Source organism: Chenopodium album, chromosome 3 (assembly GCF_948465745.1).
Source record: "Chenopodium album chromosome 3, dcCheAlbu1.1, whole genome shotgun sequence".
Taxonomy (NCBI): Eukaryota; Viridiplantae; Streptophyta; class Magnoliopsida; order Caryophyllales; family Amaranthaceae; genus Chenopodium; species Chenopodium album.
In genome coordinates, this window is record NC_137836.1 from 11,229,816 (window position 1) to 11,249,840 (window position 20,025).

The 20,025-nt window shown below is 36.8% G+C and overlaps 1 protein-coding gene and 1 non-coding gene across 2 annotated transcripts; one reads left to right on the top strand and one right to left on the bottom strand.

Annotated features, from left to right (window-relative positions):
- Positions 1 to 4,996: 4,996 nt before the first annotated feature.
- On the bottom strand, positions 4,997 to 5,103 carry LOC145625860 (small nucleolar RNA R71). Its single transcript, XR_014110759.1, has one exon. It is a non-coding gene; the product is annotated as a small nucleolar RNA R71 (small nucleolar RNA).
- A 13,402-nt stretch (positions 5,104 to 18,505) lies between these two features.
- LOC145624840 (uncharacterized) lies at positions 18,506 to 18,871 on the top strand. Its single transcript, XM_081677928.1, has one exon. It carries the CDS (start codon positions 18,506 to 18,508, stop codon positions 18,869 to 18,871), a length of 366 nt encoding a protein of 121 aa, XP_081534054.1.
- The last annotated feature ends 1,154 nt before the right edge of the window (positions 18,872 to 20,025 follow it).

The following is a 20,025-nucleotide window of genomic DNA, read 5'->3' on the forward strand; positions in this document are numbered from 1 at the left end:
CACTACCAATAATTCTAGCATACTCAGACTGATTAACTGGATCACCATTATTTTTATTTAGGTGGAAACTTGGGTCATATAGAGTCGATCTTAACTGGATCTACATTAAACGAGTTAAACTTTTTAAGAAGTTTTTCAACATAGTGTGACTGATTAAGACAGATACCTTTTGGAGTCCTTTTGATTTTTACTCCCAAAATCACATCTGCCTCACCCATGTCTTTCATTTCAAAATTCGAACTCAAAACCTGTTTTGTCTCATTTACTCGATCCAAGTCAGTCCCAAAAATCAACATATCATCCACATAAAGACAAATAATTACACAACCATGACTATCATGCTTAGAATAAACACAAGAGTCACCTTCATTAACATGAAAACCATTACCAGTCATAGTCTTATCAAATTTGTCATGCCATTGCTTTGGAGCTTGCTTAAGCCCATACAATGACTTGACTAACTTACAAACCTTGTTCTCTTGGCTTGGAACAAGGAACCCTTCAGGTTGGACCTTATAAATCTCCTCATCCAAGTCACCATTCAAAAATGTAGTTTTGACATCCATTTGATGAACAACAAGATCAAAAATGCAAGCAAGAGCAATTAAAGTCCTAATGGTTGCAATTTTAGTAACAGGGGAGTAAGTATCAAAATAATCAATGCCAAACTTTTGTGTAAAGCCCCTTACCACTATTCTTTCCCTATACTTGTCTATGGATCCATCGGCCTTCAATTTTTTCCAAAAGATCCATTTACAAGTAATGGGCTTACAACCTCTAGGAAGTTCAACCAATTCCCAAGTATTATTATTGAAAATTGATTGTAATTCATTGTCAATTGCTTCTTTCCAAAAAAATAGCATCAACTGATCTCATTGCCTCATCATAGGTCCTTGGATCATCTTCCAAAACAAATATATGCACAAAATCATCATCAATTAAGGAAGATTCAGATAAATAAGAAAAAATAAAATCAGGACCAAAACTGTTTTCCTTTCTTGCCCTTTTGCTTCTCCTCGGCTCCAAAACAAAATCATTGTTAGTAATAGGAGAATTAGCAATAGGTAAACCAAAAAAACTACTAGCAAGTAATTCACTATCATTAGAGGGAGATATTTTCCAAGGAAAAATGTTCTCAAAGAACTCAGCATCTCTAGCCTCAATGATATGGCCACCTGCATATATAAGAGTTGTTAGTACCTTTGACAAAGAAACGATAAGCTGCAGTTTGATAAGCATAGCCAATAAAAATAGCATCAACATTTTTGGGACCAATTCTATCCCTCTTGAAACTAGGTATGCCTACTTTTTCTAGGCACCCCCACACTTTCAAGTATTTCAGGTTTGGTGCTCGACCCTTCCATATTTTGTATGGAGTCTTGTCAAGCTTCTTGTGAGGAACCCTGTTCAAAACATAACAAGCCGAAAGAATAGCCTCCCCCCACATGTTATTAGCTAGGAATCCCAGAACTTATAAGCATAAAATTCATCATATTCTTTAAAGTTCTATTTTTCCTTTCAGTTATACCGTTTTGTTCAGGTGAATAGGGAGCCGTTGTCTCATGAACAATGTCAAGTTGCTCACAAAATGCCTTAAGAGTGTTAGGGTTGTACTCACCACCCCTGTCACTCCTAACCCTTTTAATCTTTTTGTCCAATTGGTTTTCTACCTCCGCTTTATATTTGAGAAACTTTTCCTCAGCTTCATCCTTAGACCTGAAAAGATAAACCATGCAAAAACGTGAGCAATCATCAACAAAAGTAATGTAATACTTTTTACCCCCTCTACTTTCGTGATTATTAAAATCACCCAAGTCACTATTTATATGAACAAGTTCTAGTACTTCAGTCAGTCGATATACTGATTTAAATGGCTTCTTTGTAAATTTGGCTTCAACACAAATTTGACATTTTGAAAAATCAGTGTTAGAAAAACTTGGAATCAAATTTAAGTTTTTAAGCCTTTTAATTGAATCAATATTAACATGGCCTAATCTAGCATGCCATAAATCAATAGACTCAGCAATATAAGCAGAAGAAGTACTAGCATTCTTATTCATAGTGTCAATTTTAACATCAAGAGTAAAAAGCCCCCCATTACAAAAGCCCTTCCCCACAAAATCCCCATTGCGAGTAAGAACTAATCTATTAGAATAAAAAAAGAGCTTCAGTCCAGCTTTCATGAGTAAACTGCCAGAAATTAAATTCCTGAGCATTTCTGGAACATGCAAAACATTAGTGAGAGTAAGCAATTTTCCAGAAGTGAGAGTGAGAACCATCTTCCCTTTGCCTTGGATAGAAGCATAAGCTGAGTTTCCCATGAAAACATTTTCACCTTCAACCTTGTCATAGGTAGTGAACATGTCCTTGTTGGCGCAGGTGTGCCTGGTAGCTCCAGTGTCAACAATCCACTCAGCGGCATTACCTGTAAAGTTAGCTTTTAAAACAACAGCAACATTAACGTCAGAATCCTCAATAATATTTGCTTGACTTTGGCCATTCTTCTTCTTCTTGACCCTGCAATCCTTAGCCTTGTGACCAGTCAAACCACACTCAAAACAAGTACCCTTAAACTTGTACTTCTGAACCTTCCCTTTAGGCTTAAGAGAACTGTTATTGGCTTTGGATTGGTGATGTATTCATTTTATATAGTATTTTACCCCCGTCCCTTGGTCATAATTAGTAGTGTTTTTGGCTCTTTAGAGCCACTTTTATTATTAATTGGTGTTTTCTAGTGTTTTCGTAGGTTTGGTTGACTTTTGCAGGGATTTATGCTTTTGGAGTATTTTCCCGAGATATTTTGGAGCAATCACGAGCACTGGAGAAGCACGACCAGATTTTATAGCCCAGGGCCGGTTGGAGCCATCGAACCGGTGATTAAGGGCTCGGTAGAGGTGATACCGGGGCGTTTGGACCGAGTATTCAAGACCCAAAGAGGAAACCCAGATTGGCCCGAAGAATTGGAGCCCAATCGAAGTCCAAATATTGGCCCAAATGATCCGCCCGGCCAAAAAGGCTGGCGCCCGGAGGCGCGCCCGGCCGGGCGGGAGGAGCGCCCGGTGACGCGCCCGGCTGGGCGTGAGATAGCTATTAAAGATAAAAAGGCGCGCCCGATCGGGCGGTGCCTCGCCCGATCGGGCGCGTGTATATTCAGGAGACAATTAGAGTCGTTTTAATTTGTTTTAGTTTAAGATTTTTGTACGGAGTATAAATACTCCTCCGTAATACGATTTGAGGACGACTTCTTCTTCTCTTAATCCTTTCTCCTAGACTTTCTCTCTCTACTTAGTTTTCTCTCTCTTAATCTCTCTCTAAACTTTTTTTCTTATTTCTTTGATTAATTCCAGATTTATTTTGGTGACGATTTCTCTTCCCTTAATCTTAGTTATTTATTTTATTCCTTTGATCATGATTTGTTTTATTGCTTTGCTTAGTTTATATTTAATTATGTGTGAGTAGTTTAATTTCTAGGGTTTATGGGGATCTAATAATTAATATGAAGGTGTAAATTATTGTTGTTGATTATCAATGCTAGATTAATTTCCTATTGATTGATTTAATGCTCTGTGACTAGATTAGGCCTATCTTTTATGCATGAGTTTGACAATATTGATTCAAGAATCGAGAGATGAGAATTAATGTTTAGGTCTAGTTTCAATAGGCAAGTTAATTTATAAATGGTTAAGTCAAGATTCGAGAGATGAGATTTAATACCGGTAATTTAATTGTGTGATTGTAATAAGTAGCGAGAGCCCTTTATAATCTGATTAATTGATGCATTGATGATTGACTATTATTGATTGATGATATTGCATGATGATTTCTTATTGGATTGTTTTAATGTTTTACAATTGCGGCTTGTAAAAGTATAGCAATATTAAATTGATGAATCGAGCAGATGTTAATTTGATATTAAAGGTTATTTTCAATAAGAACTTAGATCTAGTAAATTGCGAGAGCCTGTTAGATCTATGTTGGTTAATAAATTGCGAGAGCCTGTTAATCATGTTATTTATGCAATGTCAATGATTGATTACCCTATTTTACCCCGGAGTATTATTTATTGGTGAACCTATGCCCTAGATCCTTTTATATATTATTTTCTCCCTTTTCTTACTCTTTTTAGTTTAGTTTCATATTCAACTTTTAATATTGGTTACTTAAATAATTTAGATTATAATATTTAATTAGGAGTAAAAAGGCTTGTTTCCCTGTGGAGATCGACCCTACTTCCCTATCTACTTTAGTTAGTGAATTAGGTAATTATTTTTGATTAGGGGATACGACTTTACCCTGTCAAAATTTGGCGCCGTTGCCGGGGAAACGGTTTTATTTTTATTTCTGATTATTTTTGTAGTCTAGATTATTTCCCTTTTTGTCTCAGAGAGCGTTAGTTCTCTGAGACAAATCTCATATTTGCTTCTAGTTTTTGTTTATGCCCAGGTGTTCCAGATCAGGTTACATCCCATTCGATCCTGAGATCGAACGTTCCTTCCATAGACATAAAAACTTCTACAAGCAAATCCCGACGGATTCTGGTGATAATAACAATAATCACCGAGATTCTCCAACTGGTTCTAGCAATTCAGAGGCATCATCGGACACAGAATCAGAGATGGCGGTTCCAAAGAAACTTAGTGATTATTCACAACCAAAGCTTACGGATTTTCCACATCTCACCCCCACTCCGGCTCTTGATGGGGTTCAATTTGAAATTAAGCCTCAATTTATAACGATGATAGAGAGGAAGCAATTCAGTGGAGCCAAGGGTGAAGACCCGAATCTTCACATTGCCGACTATTGTCAATATTGCAACACCATAAGGCAAGCCGGGGTCACTCAAGACCAAATCAGGGAGATTCTCTTCCCCTTTTCTTTAACTGGAAAAGCTAAATTGTGGTTTAATGGTTTAAATAGAACTACGCTTAGTATATCTGACTGGGAAACTCTTGTTTTGAATTTTTATAACAAATATTATCCTGCAGAGAGAACAGCAGTACTACGGAGTGCGATTCAGAATTTCGCCCAAGAAGCCGATGAGTCTTTATATGAGGCTTGGGAGAGGTTCAAGGACTTACAAAGAGAATGCCCTCACCACAATTTAGCACAATGGCAGTTAATCCAAGCCTTTTATAACGGCATTGGAAATTCTTCTAGAATAATTTTAGACTCTGCAGTTAGTGGGAGATTTATGAATCTTAATGTTGATGACGCAGGTCAGGTTATTGAAGATATGGCGATACACAATTCCCAATATGGGAATCCAAGAGGATTTGCTAACAAGGGGAAACATAGCGTCGACTCTGTATCCTTTTTGCAAGCTCAACTGACCTCTATTTGTCAAAAATTAGATAATCTGAGCACTGCTAACGTAGCCAATGTTTCTGCGATTAATAATAATTCTAATGAGGCTTTCTGTGAAAATTGTGGTGTTGTAGGTCATTGGGAGCAAGATTGCAGGAGTTCCGTGGAGCAAGTTAATGCCTTCCAAGCTTATAGGCAGAATAACCTATACTCCAACACTTACAATCCTGGGTATCGGAATCATCCATACCTTTCCTACCGGAGCACTAATGTTCAAAATCCACCACCACAAGAACCACAGGTGCCACAGCAACAGCAGCAGAAATACTATCATCCCAATGTTGGCCAAAAGAATCAACCACAACAACCCCCCTCATCTTCAGACCCTTCTTTAGGGGAAATTAGAGCAATGTTGGTTAATATGCAAAAGCACATGGAGAGCAGAGATGCGACAATTGATCAAATTCTAGCGCATAACAAAATTGTAGATAATCAAATTGCGCAACTTTCCGCTACTCTACAAGCACGCCAACAGGGAGCCCTGCCGGCACAGCCGACTAGGCCTACGGATCAAGCATTTGCGATTACTCTAAGGAGTGGTTCAAACTATGAAGGGCCCTCTATGCCCAGAGTTGATGAACCTATTTTATTAAATAATGCTAATCTTGATTCCATTAAACCAAACAATGTAGTTGCTAGCCCTGCAGGGCTAGAAGATAATACTAACACATCTAATCCTACATTGCAGGGTAAAACTCCGGAGAAGGTGGCTACTCCAGACAAAGAGAAAAATGCTCAAAAGCCAATTATCAAACTTCCTTTCCCCAATCGTCAATTGAAGACAAACTTGGATAAGCAGTTTGGTAAGTTCCTGGAGGTGGTTAAGGATTTGAAGGTAACAGTCCCCTTTACTGAATTGATCACACAAATCCCCTCATATGCAAAATTTATGAAAGAAATTTTGACGAGAAAAAGGTCTATTAGTGAGGTAGAGACAGTAGCCTTCACTGCAGAGTGTAGTGCCGTACTTCAAAATAAGTCTCCACCTAAATTGAAAGATCCGGGTAGTTTTTCTATCCCTTGTCATATCGGTAATCTTCTGATCGATAATGCATTATGTGATTTGGGTGCTAGTGTTAGCGTTATGCCATTATCTGTGTGTTCTAAGTTAAATATGGGTAAATTAAAAGCTACCAATATAACTCTGCAAATGGCCGACCGTTCTTTCAAATACCCCCTAGGTGTTTTAGAGGACGTCCCCGTTAGAGTAGGTAAATTTTATATACCTGTAGACTTTGTTGTTCTTGATATGGCTGAGGATATGCAAACCCCAATTATTCTGGGTAGACCATTCCTTAACACTGCAGGAGCAGTCATAGATGTTAGAAGTGGTAAGCTAACACTATCTGTAGGGGATGATAAAGTGGTTTTTAATCTGAATAATACCCTCAAAAGGTCCATGACTGAGGAGAAATGTTTCAGTGTTAATGTGGTTGTAAATTATTCTAATAAGCCCCAAGCTCTTGAAAAAGATCCCTTGGAGGCGGTATCTTGTGTTGTATCCCTTTCAGATGAGATAGACAAATGGCAGAAGGAAGTCGATACAATAGAAAGAGCATTCTACAATGTTGGTCTTGGTTTCGAGGATGAACAAGTGGAACCGATAGAGCAAGTTGTGCAAATCGAGCCTACGGTAAGTGTTCCGCCAGATCGAGTTGCAAGTGTTGAACACAATGACAATTTGAAGCAACATTCGATCGAAGAAGGGTTTTTAGTGCTCAGCATTGAAGATCCCCCTGTCCAAGTCATGGAGGATCCACCAGATAAGGCGACTTGGCGTCCCACAGGATATGTCAGGAAGCCGCATCGCAGCTTAAACATCGCTAGACCGGGTGAGAAACCACCCGATCAAGCGTTGGGCCAAGGGTCTTAGGAATTGTACTTGGTAAGAAGGTCGTGCGGGACCTAGATAAACCAGCGCTTTGCGGGAGGCAACCCGTATTTTTAATGTTTTTTTTTAGACCAGTTTTTATTTTCGTTTTCTTAGGTGAGGAGAGCTGAGGGAATTTAATTAGTTTTATGAGTATTTGTACAGGTTTGAAGGAAAAGAGTTAGACAACTTTTTTAGAACAGAGGGAAATTAGCTCTCCCCGAATTAGTCTCGGGCCCGACCGGGCGAACCTCGCCCAATCAGGCGCGAGAGCAGTGTTTTAAAAATAGGAAATTTCGCCCGACCGGGCGAGAGCCGCCCGACCTGGCGCGAATTTTGACGTTTACGGACTAATTTGTCCGCCCGATCGGGCAAGCCTCGCCCGATCGGGCGCGAGAGCAAGGTGGAAATCAGGGAGTTAGATCGCCCGACCGGGCGACTGGCGCCCGACCGGGCGCGAGAAACAGTTTGAGTTTAGATCAGATCGCCCGATCGGGCGAGCCACCGCCCGACCGGGCGCGAGCCAAGTTCCGCGGTTTTCTTCTTCTTTCCTTCTTCATTTCTTCTTTCCTCCTTTACTTTCTCTCTCTAAAACTCAAATTTTCTCTGACTTCTCTCTAAGATTTCTCCTCCATTACCAATCCAAATTCAAAACTTTTTATATATTTGTAATCCTCTCTTCATCCTCTTCACTCTCATACAAAAATTTTTCAGTTTTAATTCCAAAAAATTTTCGACCCATTTCTCTACATGGCTTCAAAGAGAGCAAGATCAATTTTTGGTAGGAGCTCCAGCTCGAGGGAGGAGTATGACCCAGACTTACAGCTCCCGTATTGGCCGACGATCCGGATCGTGAGCCGGGAACAGAAAGAACGTTTGGAGCATTTGGTCGGTCGTGAGCTCTTCTGGTGCAGGTGGTGCAGGTGGCAGTGGAGGTGCGGGCTTCGGCTCGATGGACGAGGATGATGAGGACTAGCTATGCTGGGCTAGTTTCCGAGCCAATGAGGACATTGTCTGATTCTGGCTTGGGGGAGATTTTGGTTTGGTATTTTTCTTTTTCTCTTTTCTTTTATTTTTGGTGTGTTTTCTTAGGTTAATTTTTTTTTGTTTTCTAGGTTAGCTTTATTGCTTTATTTATATATAAAAATCCAAAAATACGTTCCAATGAATTATAAATTATGCTTCCCTGTGCCCCTTACTTTACAAAGTTGTTTTGATCCTTAGTAATTGATGATAGGCATTGTGGATTAGTTGATCATGATTTGATGTTTGATTGTCTTGAAACCTTAACATGCGTCAATTTTGCCCAACTACTTGTGAATATAGTGCTTGACTAGTTGATTTGGTTAGGATTGTGTGATAGTTCCATAGTTCCTGGTATGTCAATGAATTTGAGTATTGGTTTGCAACTACTAGTAATGTTTATATGATTCATTATTATGCACATTGTGGAGGACGAAGGCATTTGTTCTTTTAGGTAGCCTCCGGATATTGTAGATACATTTGTTCCCTTCTTGCTACCCATGTTGTTGCCTTGACTTTTTATTGTTTATTAGCCACATTACAAGCCTATTTTGCCCCATTGGTTACTAGTCCCAAGCTTGGCTTAGGGGAGCTATTAGTGAGTGAGGTGAGGGAGTTTGTAGTGTGCTATTTATTTGCACAATTTGGGTGGGATTTTGAGAAGTAGTTTTGTTGATTGTTCATGTTTATTTTTGATGAATTCGAGAGTTATATTTTCTTGAAAAAAATAAAGCATGATAGTATGAAAAAAAAAAGAGAGAAGTTCAAAGAGAAAAAAATGTGAAAAAATAAGCGAACTTCAAAAGGAAAAAAAATGTTCAAATGTTCTAGTTGGAGGTTTGTAAAGAATAATTTTGAGCCTCAATGGAAAAATTTCAAGTTTGGAAAATAAGTTTGTTTATTCACTCTATTACTCCATTATTATATCTTATGAGTGAAATTGTAAGAGATGGGTTTATTTATTATGATTGGAGTATATTTGGTTGATGTTAGAGTTGGTTATGTGGGAGATGTTGATCATTATTTATTTTTGATCATGGGTTTTATTAGGATATTGCTCCCTTAAGCATAGCTTTTCTCTCACGTATTCCCAAATTTATCCTACCCTTTACCCTAGCCTTACATTACAAGCTTTAAAGACCTTCCGACCTTTGTGCATAGAATTGTATGAATGTGAAAGTGTTGCTTATCAATGCAAGTTATGATTTGGCATATTTCGAGTCGACTAGTAGGATTGAGCGTTCATTGTTTTTATACACACGAGAGTGTGAGTTGGGAGGGCATTGTTCACATTAAAGGGGTGGTTGGAGAGCGATCGAGTACATCTTTTACTCGCCACATAAATGAGAGTCGAGTGTGTGAGCACTAGTTTTGAATTCTATATGCTCTTGTGGTTTGCTCTGTTTGACAATTGTTAGGGAAGAAAGGTAATTGGATGGATTTGATTGGTTGACTCTGAAGCGTGTTTATTTGATTTACCCTGGATCGCTTGTGCTTGATTTTTACTTATTGGGGTGAAGCATATTTATTGATTCATTGATGAGATCTTTGCTTAGGGACAAGCAAAGGTTTGGCTTGGGGGAGTTTGATGTATTCATTTTATATAGTATTTTACCCCCGTCCCTTGGTCATAATTAGTAGTGTTTTTGGCTCTTTAGAGCCACTTTTATTATTAATTGGTGTTTTCTAGTGTTTTCGTAGGTTTGGTTGACTTTCGCAGGGATTTATGCTTTTGGAGTATTTTCCCGAGATATTTTGGAGCAATCACGAGCACTGGAGAAGCACGACCAGATTTTATAGCCCAGGGCCGGTTGGAGCCATCGAACCGGTGATTAAGGGCTCGGTAGAGGTGATACCGGGGCGTTTGGACCGAGTATTCAAGACCCAAAGAGGAAACCCAGATTGGCCCGAAGAATTGGAGCCCAATCGAAGTCCAAATATTGGCCCAAATGATCCGCCCGGCCAAAAAGGCTGGCGCCCGGAGGCGCGCCCGGCCGGGCGGGAGGAGCACCCGGTGACGCGCCCGGCCGGGCGCGAGATAGCTATTAAAGATAAAAAGGCGCGCCCGATCGGGCGGTGCCTCGCCCGATCGGGCGCGTGTATATTCAGGAGACAATTAGAGTCGTTTTAATTTGTTTTAGTTTAAGATTTTTGTACGGAGTATAAATACTCCTCCGTAATACGATTTAAGGACGACTTCTTCTTCTCTTAATCCTTTCTCCTAGACTTTCTCTCTCTACTTAGTTTTCTCTCTCTTAATCTCTCTCTAAACTTTTTTTCTTATTTCTTTGATTAATTCCAGATTTATTTTGGTGACGATTTCTCTTCCCTTAATCTTAGTTATTTATTTTATTCCTTTGATCATGATTTGTTTTATTGCTTTGCTTAGTTTATATTTAATTATGTGTGAGTAGTTTAATTTCTAGGGTTTATGGGGATCTAATAATTAATATGAAGGGGTAAATTATTGTTGTTGATTATCAATGCTAGATTAATTTCCTATTGATTGATTTAATGCTCTGTGACTAGATTAGGCCTATCTTTTATGCATGAGTTTGACAATATTGATTCAAGAATCGAGAGATGAGAATTAATGTTTAGGTCTAGTTTCAATAGGCAAGTTAATTTATAAATGGTTAAGTCAAGATTCGAGAGATGAGATTTAATACCGGTAATTTAATTGTGTGATTGTAATAAGTAGCGAGAGCCCTTTACAATCTGATTAATTGATGCATTGATGATTGACTATTATTGATTGATGATATTGCATGATGATTTCTTATTGGATTGTTTTAATGTTTTACAATTGCGGCTTGTAAAAGTATAGCAATATTAAATTGATGAATCGAGCAGATGTTAATTTGATATTAAAGGTTATTTTCAATAAGAACTTAGATCTAGTAAATTGCGAGAGCCTGTTAGATCTATGTTGGTTAATAAATTGCGAGAGCCTGTTAATCATGTTATTTATGCAATGTCAATGATTGATTACCCTATTTTACCCCGGAGTATTATTTATTGGTGAACCTATGCCCTAGATCCTTTTATATATTATTTTCTCCCTTTTCTTACTCTTTTTAGTTTAGTTTCATATTCAACTTTTAATATTGGTTACTTAAATAATTTAGATTATAATATTTAATTAGGAGTAAAAAGGCTTGTTTCCCTGTGGAGATCGACCCTACTTCCCTATCTACTTTAGTTAGTGAATTAGGTAATTATTTTTGATTAGGGGATACGACTTTACCCTGTCAATTGGTTGTTGTGTTTGGGTTCAACAAGATTGGCTTTGGCAGATGAAGAGGAAGGAAAAACATAAGGGTCTTTGTCTTTGATACAGTTTTCCTCCTCAATTTTGAGGTATCCTACAAGCTCCTCTAAGGTTAGGTCTTTTTTTATGCATCAATTGGTTACGAAAATCCTTCCAAGAGGGAGGGAGTTTCTCAATCAAAACAATAGCAAGGGTAATATCACAAATAGACAGACCTTCAGCAGCCATATTAATACACACATTCTCATAAGCATGACTCTGATCAATAATAGGCATATCATCAACAACTTGAAAACTCAACCACTTACTAACACAAAAACGTTTAGTACCAGCATCATCAGTCCCATCTTTTTTCTCTAAATCATCCCAAATATCCTTAGCATGATAAAAACCCATATAAATATCCAACAGATTATTTGACATATAATGCAACAACATGCCCTTGCAGGTTCTATCATCCTTAGCAAACTTAACATCGGTTTCAGACAAATCATCCTTATCATCAGGTTCAACAATATCATCAAGAACATATGCAACATCAATTTGCTCCAAATAAAAACGCATCCTAACAGCCCAACGTTTATAAATCTTTCCATTAAGAGGTTCTAACTTAGACATATTAGGAATCAGAAATTTGGAAGCTATAATCGTCTTTTAGATTGTTATACTACTAAGCAATAAAACAGAAATTACTTATCTCTTGATGCGAGAACCAAACTGACAATAGCCGCATCGTTAAGAACCACTGACCTAAAAGACGATTCTGCGCTACCTCCCGGTGCAGTAGACTAGAAGCGGTCGTCCTCCAGGATAAGCACGGCGTCGGAGTTTATGTGCACTCACAAACCCGACTGGAACTCAGAATACTTGCCCAGAAAACATAACAGAAAGAACTCGTGTTTTGATAATTTTAGAGATGAGAGAAGACTGGTTGGTGTTGTTTCTTCTGACTGGAAAAGCAACGAGTATATATAGGCAGTAGAGGGGAAACAGGAAGCATAAAACGAGGGAAGAATCTGGCTAAGAAAGCGACCAGATTAATTCGGCCAGTCAACAACAGAAGCAAGAAACAAGGAATTAAATCAGTCAGCTACAATCGGATTAATGACTGATTTAATTCCGTAATCCCAACATTCAGAAAAGAATAATCCCAACAGACAAAAAAAGAATATTCTATTTAACAAAGAAAGGGAAATAAAATTTCTCCAAAAAGATAACAAGGACCCACGCCCGCGCATCGCATTCCCCAAGACTCGAGGCCCGAGCCCGACCCGGCTCGGCACGCGCGCGCGCGCATGTGTGTGGAGTAACACATACCTCCCACAGTTCAATTCAGCTCAGTTCAGTTCAGTTAAGCTCCTAATTTCCTTCTCTTATAAAATATTCAGTTCAGTTCAGCTCAGCTCAGTTCAGTTCAGTTCAGCTGAGTTTAGTCAATGAGAACAAGCCCTAAGTAGTGCTAAGACACTACAATATAAAAACAAGGAAAAACCTTTCCCCCTAACCAATGTGGGACCTTTCATTTGTTTTTCTCTCTCTCTTGTTTTATATCAAGAACTTCCAACATTCTAAGGGAGGTGTAATCAAGCCGGAGCTGGATTTAAAGGATCCTAAGGATAAGCCTTGGCCAATGTCCAGTGTCAAGGAAATTGCTAGAGACATGGGGCTTCTAAAGAACGAAGACGCTACTACGACTGATAACAACCGAGTATCTCTAGCACTTGTCATCAATAAACTACAAAGGCATTACAACCAGTTCATTAGTTTTTTTAAAGCAAATAATAATGGTGATGATGATTATGAGGCTGAACTGTGAAACTAACCTAAGGGTTTGCTAAAGTTTTATTGTGTATGACATTTGTTCATGATTAGTAGAATTTGTGTGATCATGCACCAAGTTTGTTGGTTAATTAAGTGAAATAAGTCGTAAAGTCAACATTATATTGGGTATGTAATATGAATTGCGTGTAATCCTCATTTCCTAAATGAAAGCAAAATTTACATACATTAAAGGATCGTCTCAAAAAATATTGTTACTTAGTAATAAGAGCTAAATTTTGTCAATTTACATAATTAAAAAAACCAACATGCTAATCGAGATATTTCTCGTCACATAAAACGAGACATTTATGTTATTTTTTTGCCAATTTTGAGCTTAATTTGATCGCATAAATTAAAGAATCAAAATGACCTCCAATACCTCACCCGGTCAATTTCACTAGTAGAAAAAAAGCATTAGGCACCGGTTCAAACCCGGCCTAAGGCACCGGTTTGAACCGGTGCCAATGTGGGGGGGTGCCAATTACCCCCCTTTTTGGCACCGTTTCAAAGCCGGTGCCAAAAATACATTAAAAAAAAAATTTATCCTCCTTTTGGCACCGGTTAACCGGTGCCAAAAATGTCCAAATAATAATTTTTTTTTTTTTTTTGGTTTTTTTCACTTACCAATTAAATCAATCAACTGAAAAAAAAAATAACAATCACAACAAAAATCGAATTGGTTTCAATTTATATAATCAAAAATTTACAATACATAATCAAATCCAAAATTACAATATAGCTCAATTACAACTAACATATAAATAAATAAATAAATAATTACATTATAAATCATAAAAAAAAAGTTATAATGTAAAAATAGAAAAATTACAATATAGATCAATTACAACTTGCATAATCTTCTGTACCTGCACTAATTAAAATAGAAAAAAAAATCAATTGGTAAAAATAAGCTTAAGAATAAATAAAAAAAAACCCAAAAATTCAATTCGAAATAAAAATTCATAATAAATAAAAAAAAAACCCAAAAATTCATAGTCGAAATTATCAAAAACGAAAAAAAAAACCAATTAAAAATCAAAATCAATATCGGAAAAAAATCAAAATCGGAAAAAAATCAAAATCGAAATTATCAAAAACGAAATAAAAAACCAAAATTCAAATCGAAAAAAAGAAACTGAAAATTCGAAAAAAACAAAATCAAAATCGGAAAAAAAAAACAATTAATATTGGAACCCAAAAAACCAAAACCAAAATCAAAAACAAAATCCAAAATCAAAAATCAAAATCAATATTGAAAACCAAAAAACCAAAATCAAAAACAAAATTCCAGAAATCGGAAAAAAAAAAAAAAAAAAAAAAAAAAAAAAAAAAAACCAAAATCAAAATTGAAACCCAGAAAACCAAAATCGAAAAAAAAATCCCACAAATCGAAAAAAAAAACCAAAATCGAAATTAAAAGGAAAAATCGAAAAAAAAACCAATTACGAAAAACAAAACCAAAATCGAAATTGGTGAATCGAAAACAAAAACAATTAAAATCGAAAAAATAAAGCCAGAACTTGAACTTTGAGAGATTTTGTGGTGGTGGCGGCGGCTGTTGTTGTTGGTGCTCGAACGTTGTGGTGGTGGCGGCGGCTGTTGTTGTAGATCGAAGGGAGAATATGAGGGAGAGGAGATCGATGGAGATGAAAGAATAAAAAAGAACGAAGAGAGAGAGAGAAGAACGAACAGAGAGAGAGAGGAGATTGAAAGAAGAATGAACAATGGAGATTGAAAGAACAATGGAGATTGAAAGAAGAATGAACAATGGAGATTGAAAGAACAATGGAGATTGAAAGAAGAATGAACAGAGAGAGAAGGAGGAGAGAGAAGGAGAGGAGAGGAAATGGGGGCGGATTAAACAATTTTAGGGTATATAAGTTTAATGCTCCGTTTTTTTTTTAAAAAGGGTGAACCGGTTCAGTGGCACCGGTTCAAACCGGTTCCATTTGCATTTTTAGCACCGGTTCAATCTGAACCGGTGCCTTTTCTCTTCGTCTAAAATCCCGCCCATTACTGGACCGGTTTTGGGCACCGGTTTAGCCTGAACCGGTGCCATATGGGGGGTGCCTAATGCTTTTTTTCTACTAGTGTTTTCATATTTAAAAAATAATAACTCGCTAAATCGAGATATTTTTCAACACACAAAATGGGGCTTTTACGTTATTTTTTTTTGTCAATTCTGAGTAGAACTGTCAATTCGGGTAAACGGATCGGATTTAAGTCAAGTAAGTGTGGGTCGGATCAATTTGGGTTAATGTCGTTGCCTATGCGGGTCGGATTTAGGTTAGGTCATGTTTGAGTCGGGTCACGTCGGGTCATATATCTTATTCGGTTTAGGTCAGGTCTATAATAGGTCGGGTTTAATTCGGATTTTCACAGGTTAAAATGAGTTAGGGTCATTCTCGGGTTCTAGTCGGATTCGATTCAAGACAATAATTTGCAGGTCATAATAAGATCGGGTCATACTCAAGTTCGAGTCGAGTTCGGTTCAAGTAAAAAATATGCAGGTTATAATCAGGTTGGGTCATTTCCAAGTCGGGTCATTCTCGGGTTCAAGTCGGGTTTGGTTCAGGTTAAATTGTGGGTTACAATCAGGTCGGGTCATTTTCAAATCGGGTCATGTTCGTGTTCGAGTCTTTAATATATTCTAACAATTAGAAATGAGCAAATAACTATAATCAATCTATGTAAGGAGTCGTATGTTTTGAACTACTAACTATTGAACTTATCATAGTAACACGTTTGCACAAGCACACAACTACACAAATGATGACTTAACTATATAATTATACTTTGATTAATAATAATAAGGTGGTATAAATTGAATTTAAGGTGATTTAAAATTTGATCAAGTCAAGAACAGGTTAGGTTGATTTCGAAATGGGTCAGTTACAATTCAGGTTGAATTTAGGTTGGGTCAATAACATGTCGTGTTGATTTCAGGTCGGGTTAGTAACAGATTGTGTTGCAATTTGGATCGGGTTAGTAAAAGGTCGGGTAAATTCGGATCAAGAATTAGTAATAGGTCGAGTTAAATTCGGGTTGGATTAGTAACAAGCCGAGTTAAATTCGGTTCGGGTTACATTTGGGTTTTGACTGGTTAGGACAGGTTCGGGTCAGTTTTGGTTCTGGTCAGTTCGGTTCAAGTTAATAATTTACGGGTTATATTCAGGTAGGGTCATCTCCAAGCCGGTTCATGTTCGGGTTTGGGTCTTAAATACTCGGGTTAACTTGGGTCTAGGGTTGGTTTCAGGTCAGGTCATATCGAGTTCAAGTCACCATTTTTTCGGGTTCAAACGAGTCAGTTAATAATCAGGTTCGGGTCGGGTCAGCTTTTGACAGCTCTATTTCTGAGCATAATTTGAAACCTTAGAGGGACAAAATAACCCCCCCCAAACTTTACCCGAATAATTTTCGTCACGAAACGAAAATAAAAAAAATGTTATTTTTATTATTTAATACATTTTCCAACCCTTTATTTAATTTCTTTCAAAATTTATTAATTTGTGGATTTTTTTATTATATTGGACTTCATGAATTTAACAATTTAATCGTAATGTAGTATTATTCAAATTTGCACGTTCAAATAAAAGAGTAAATAATTTTATTGGTTTTAATTACTCTAATTATTTTTTAAATTTAGTTGCTAGCATCATGTTAGGATTGTTTTAATTATCACTGGTACCATTTTAGTTGCTTTCAATATTTTAATGTCACATGGTATCAGTGGCGGATCCAACGGGGGTTCAGGGGGTTCAACTAAATTAAACCCGCTAGATCCGGAAAAAAAAATAGGATTCAAGTGATGGAGGGAACTTTCTAGCCCTTTTAGAATGGCTTGCTGATAATAATGATGATGTTAAGCAGGTTGTATTAACTAATGCTCCTAGAAACAATCAAATGATCGCTTCATCCATCCAAAAAGACCTTATAAACTCTTGTGCCAAATAGACCACTAGGCTACTTATAGAGATCTTAATGGTGACTACTTTGGCATACTAGCTGACGAGTCTAGTGATGTGTCTCAAAAAGAACAAATGGCCCTTTGTTTGCGTTATGTGAATAAAAAAAGGTGGGATAGGTGAAAGGTTTCTTGGAATTGTACATGTTGGGGATACCACTGCTTTAACATTAAAGTTTGCAATTGAAACTTTGCTTATGTAGCATTCATTGAGTTTGTCTAGAGTTCGTGGACAAGGTAATGACGGGGCTAGTAACATGAGGGGTGAGATAAATGGTCTAAAAACTTTGATCATGAATGATACGAAAGAAGCTTATTATGTTCATTGTTTTGCTCATCAACTTCAATTGAGTCTTGTTGCTGTTGCTAAAGAAAATGATGATTGTATTTGGATTTTTGAACAGCTGCAAATGTTGTTGAATGTGATTGGAGTATCTTGTAAGCTAAGGGAAATGATCAGAGAAACTCAATCTCAAGAAGTGCTTGAAGAATTAGATTTAGGTGACATTGAAAGTGGACAAGGGTTAAGCCAAGAGATGGGTTTGGGTAGGCCGGGTGATACTCTTTGGGGATCACATTATAAAACTGTTGCGAATGTCATTTCATTGTATTCTACCATTGTTAAGGTTCTTGAAAAGATTGGAGCAAATAAGATTTACAAAGAGGACCGTGTCAAAGCTATCACTATTATGGTTACATTTGAGTCATTTGAGTTCATATTCATGATACACTTGATGTCTGAAATTTTTGGGATAATTGATAAATTGTGTCAAGCTTTGCAGGGGGGGATCAAGATATTGTTAATGCCTGTCATTTGTTACCTTGACCAAAGAGAGGTTACAAAAGATGAGGGAACATGGGTAGGATGACTTTTTAGATATTTTCACTTGTTTTTGTGTTAAACATAACATTGATGTTCCTGGTATGAGTGATTTGTATGTTCCCCGTGGGAGATCAAAGCGCTTTTTTGCTAAAGTTCAAAATCTTCATCGCTTTCGAATTGAGATGTTTTTAAGTGTTATCGATTTACAACTTCAAGAGCTTAATAATAGATTTGATGAGGCAAATATGGAGTTGCTTATTTGTATGGCTTGCTTGAATCATATCGATTCATTTGCTGCATTTGATAAAAAAAAAGTTGATGAGACTTGCCGAGTTTTACTCGAAAGAGTTTCCAAGTAGTGATATGACAATGACAGCACTTCGTCATGAACTTGAGTTTTTTATAGATGACATGCGGAAAGATGAGAGGTTCAAGAACTTGAAGGATATTAATGAGCTTTCTATGATGCTAGTTGAAACAAATAAGCATTGTTCTTACAAAGTGGTTTATTTGCTTGTTCGATTAGTATTAATCCTTCCGGTGGCAACTGCAAGTGTGGAAAGGGTGTTTTCTTCGATGACTTATGTGAAGAACAAGTTGAGAAATAGTATGGGTGATCAACTAATGAATGATTGTTTAGTCACATTTCTTGAAAGAGATCTTTTTGCTAACATTAGTAACAATGATATATTGAAACGTTTTCAAAGTATGAAAACTCGAAGAATGCTTTTGTAATTTGCATCTTTTTTATGTATTGTATTTTGACATTTAATTGAAGGTATGTATTATTGTATCGAATCATTTTATTTTGCAATATTATTGAAATTTGGACTTATTTTGTTGTGTACTTGTGTATTTGTATTTATTTAAACACTTTATTTTATACTTGAATACTCAATTTATATCCGTGCATTTGGATATCTGGTGTTTGATAAAATTCAAACCCCCTAGGTACAATTCCTGGATCCGCCACTGCATGGTATTTAATTATTTGCTATACATGAGAATTTTATTGTTTTTTATTGTTTAAAATGCATGATCACGGTACTCTTTGCTAATTAAGACATGTATTAAAAAATCACAAATAATAAGATAACTATGGACAACCCATTAGGATCCTATTAATTATGTTGTTTGATCATGTGGTCACAATATTAACAATTACATGTGCATTATATATTCGACCATCTTATTTAAATCTAGTTTGGAGCAAATTGAATAAATATATGTATATCCTTTTAATTACAATGTATACATGTCGCAATATGAATCAAGTAGAGGTTAATACGGTAGACTTTTACCATCATCCTCGAACCCACCTTGACCTTTCAAGACCGCATTGAGTTGTCAATCTCATGGATTGTGAATAGGGTATATCGTTCATGCTATAATCGGTATTTATTCCTTGAAATTTGCCCCTATTGGAGGTTGTCTTTGTCCCTTTTGTAAATGATCCAACGGTTTACACATTCCATAACAGACTTGTTGGTGGCTACCTATTTGTCCCTTGAACTATTCGATTCAATGTCAATTCCACAGTATATCTTCCTGCGATTCTCAAGCACAATCACACTTGCTAAGGTAGGCCAGCTTATAGAATGCCTGTAGTAATTTAGCTAGTTCTTTAATAGTTTAATAGTCCTAAACCATCAAAATATAGGCCACATGTCGTAACGCTTTAAATGATCACTCTGACCTAGATAATCTAATGGAAGACCTGCAATTTTGATCCAAATCTATTGATAAATAACGATTTTATTGGTTAAAATTCTACGTCATAGATCTGCATAATTTATGATTCATACAAATTTAATAGAAAATGGAAAAAAGTCTTTATATGCTTTAAATATGAGTTTGAAATCAACATCACAATGAGTTTTAATAAATTC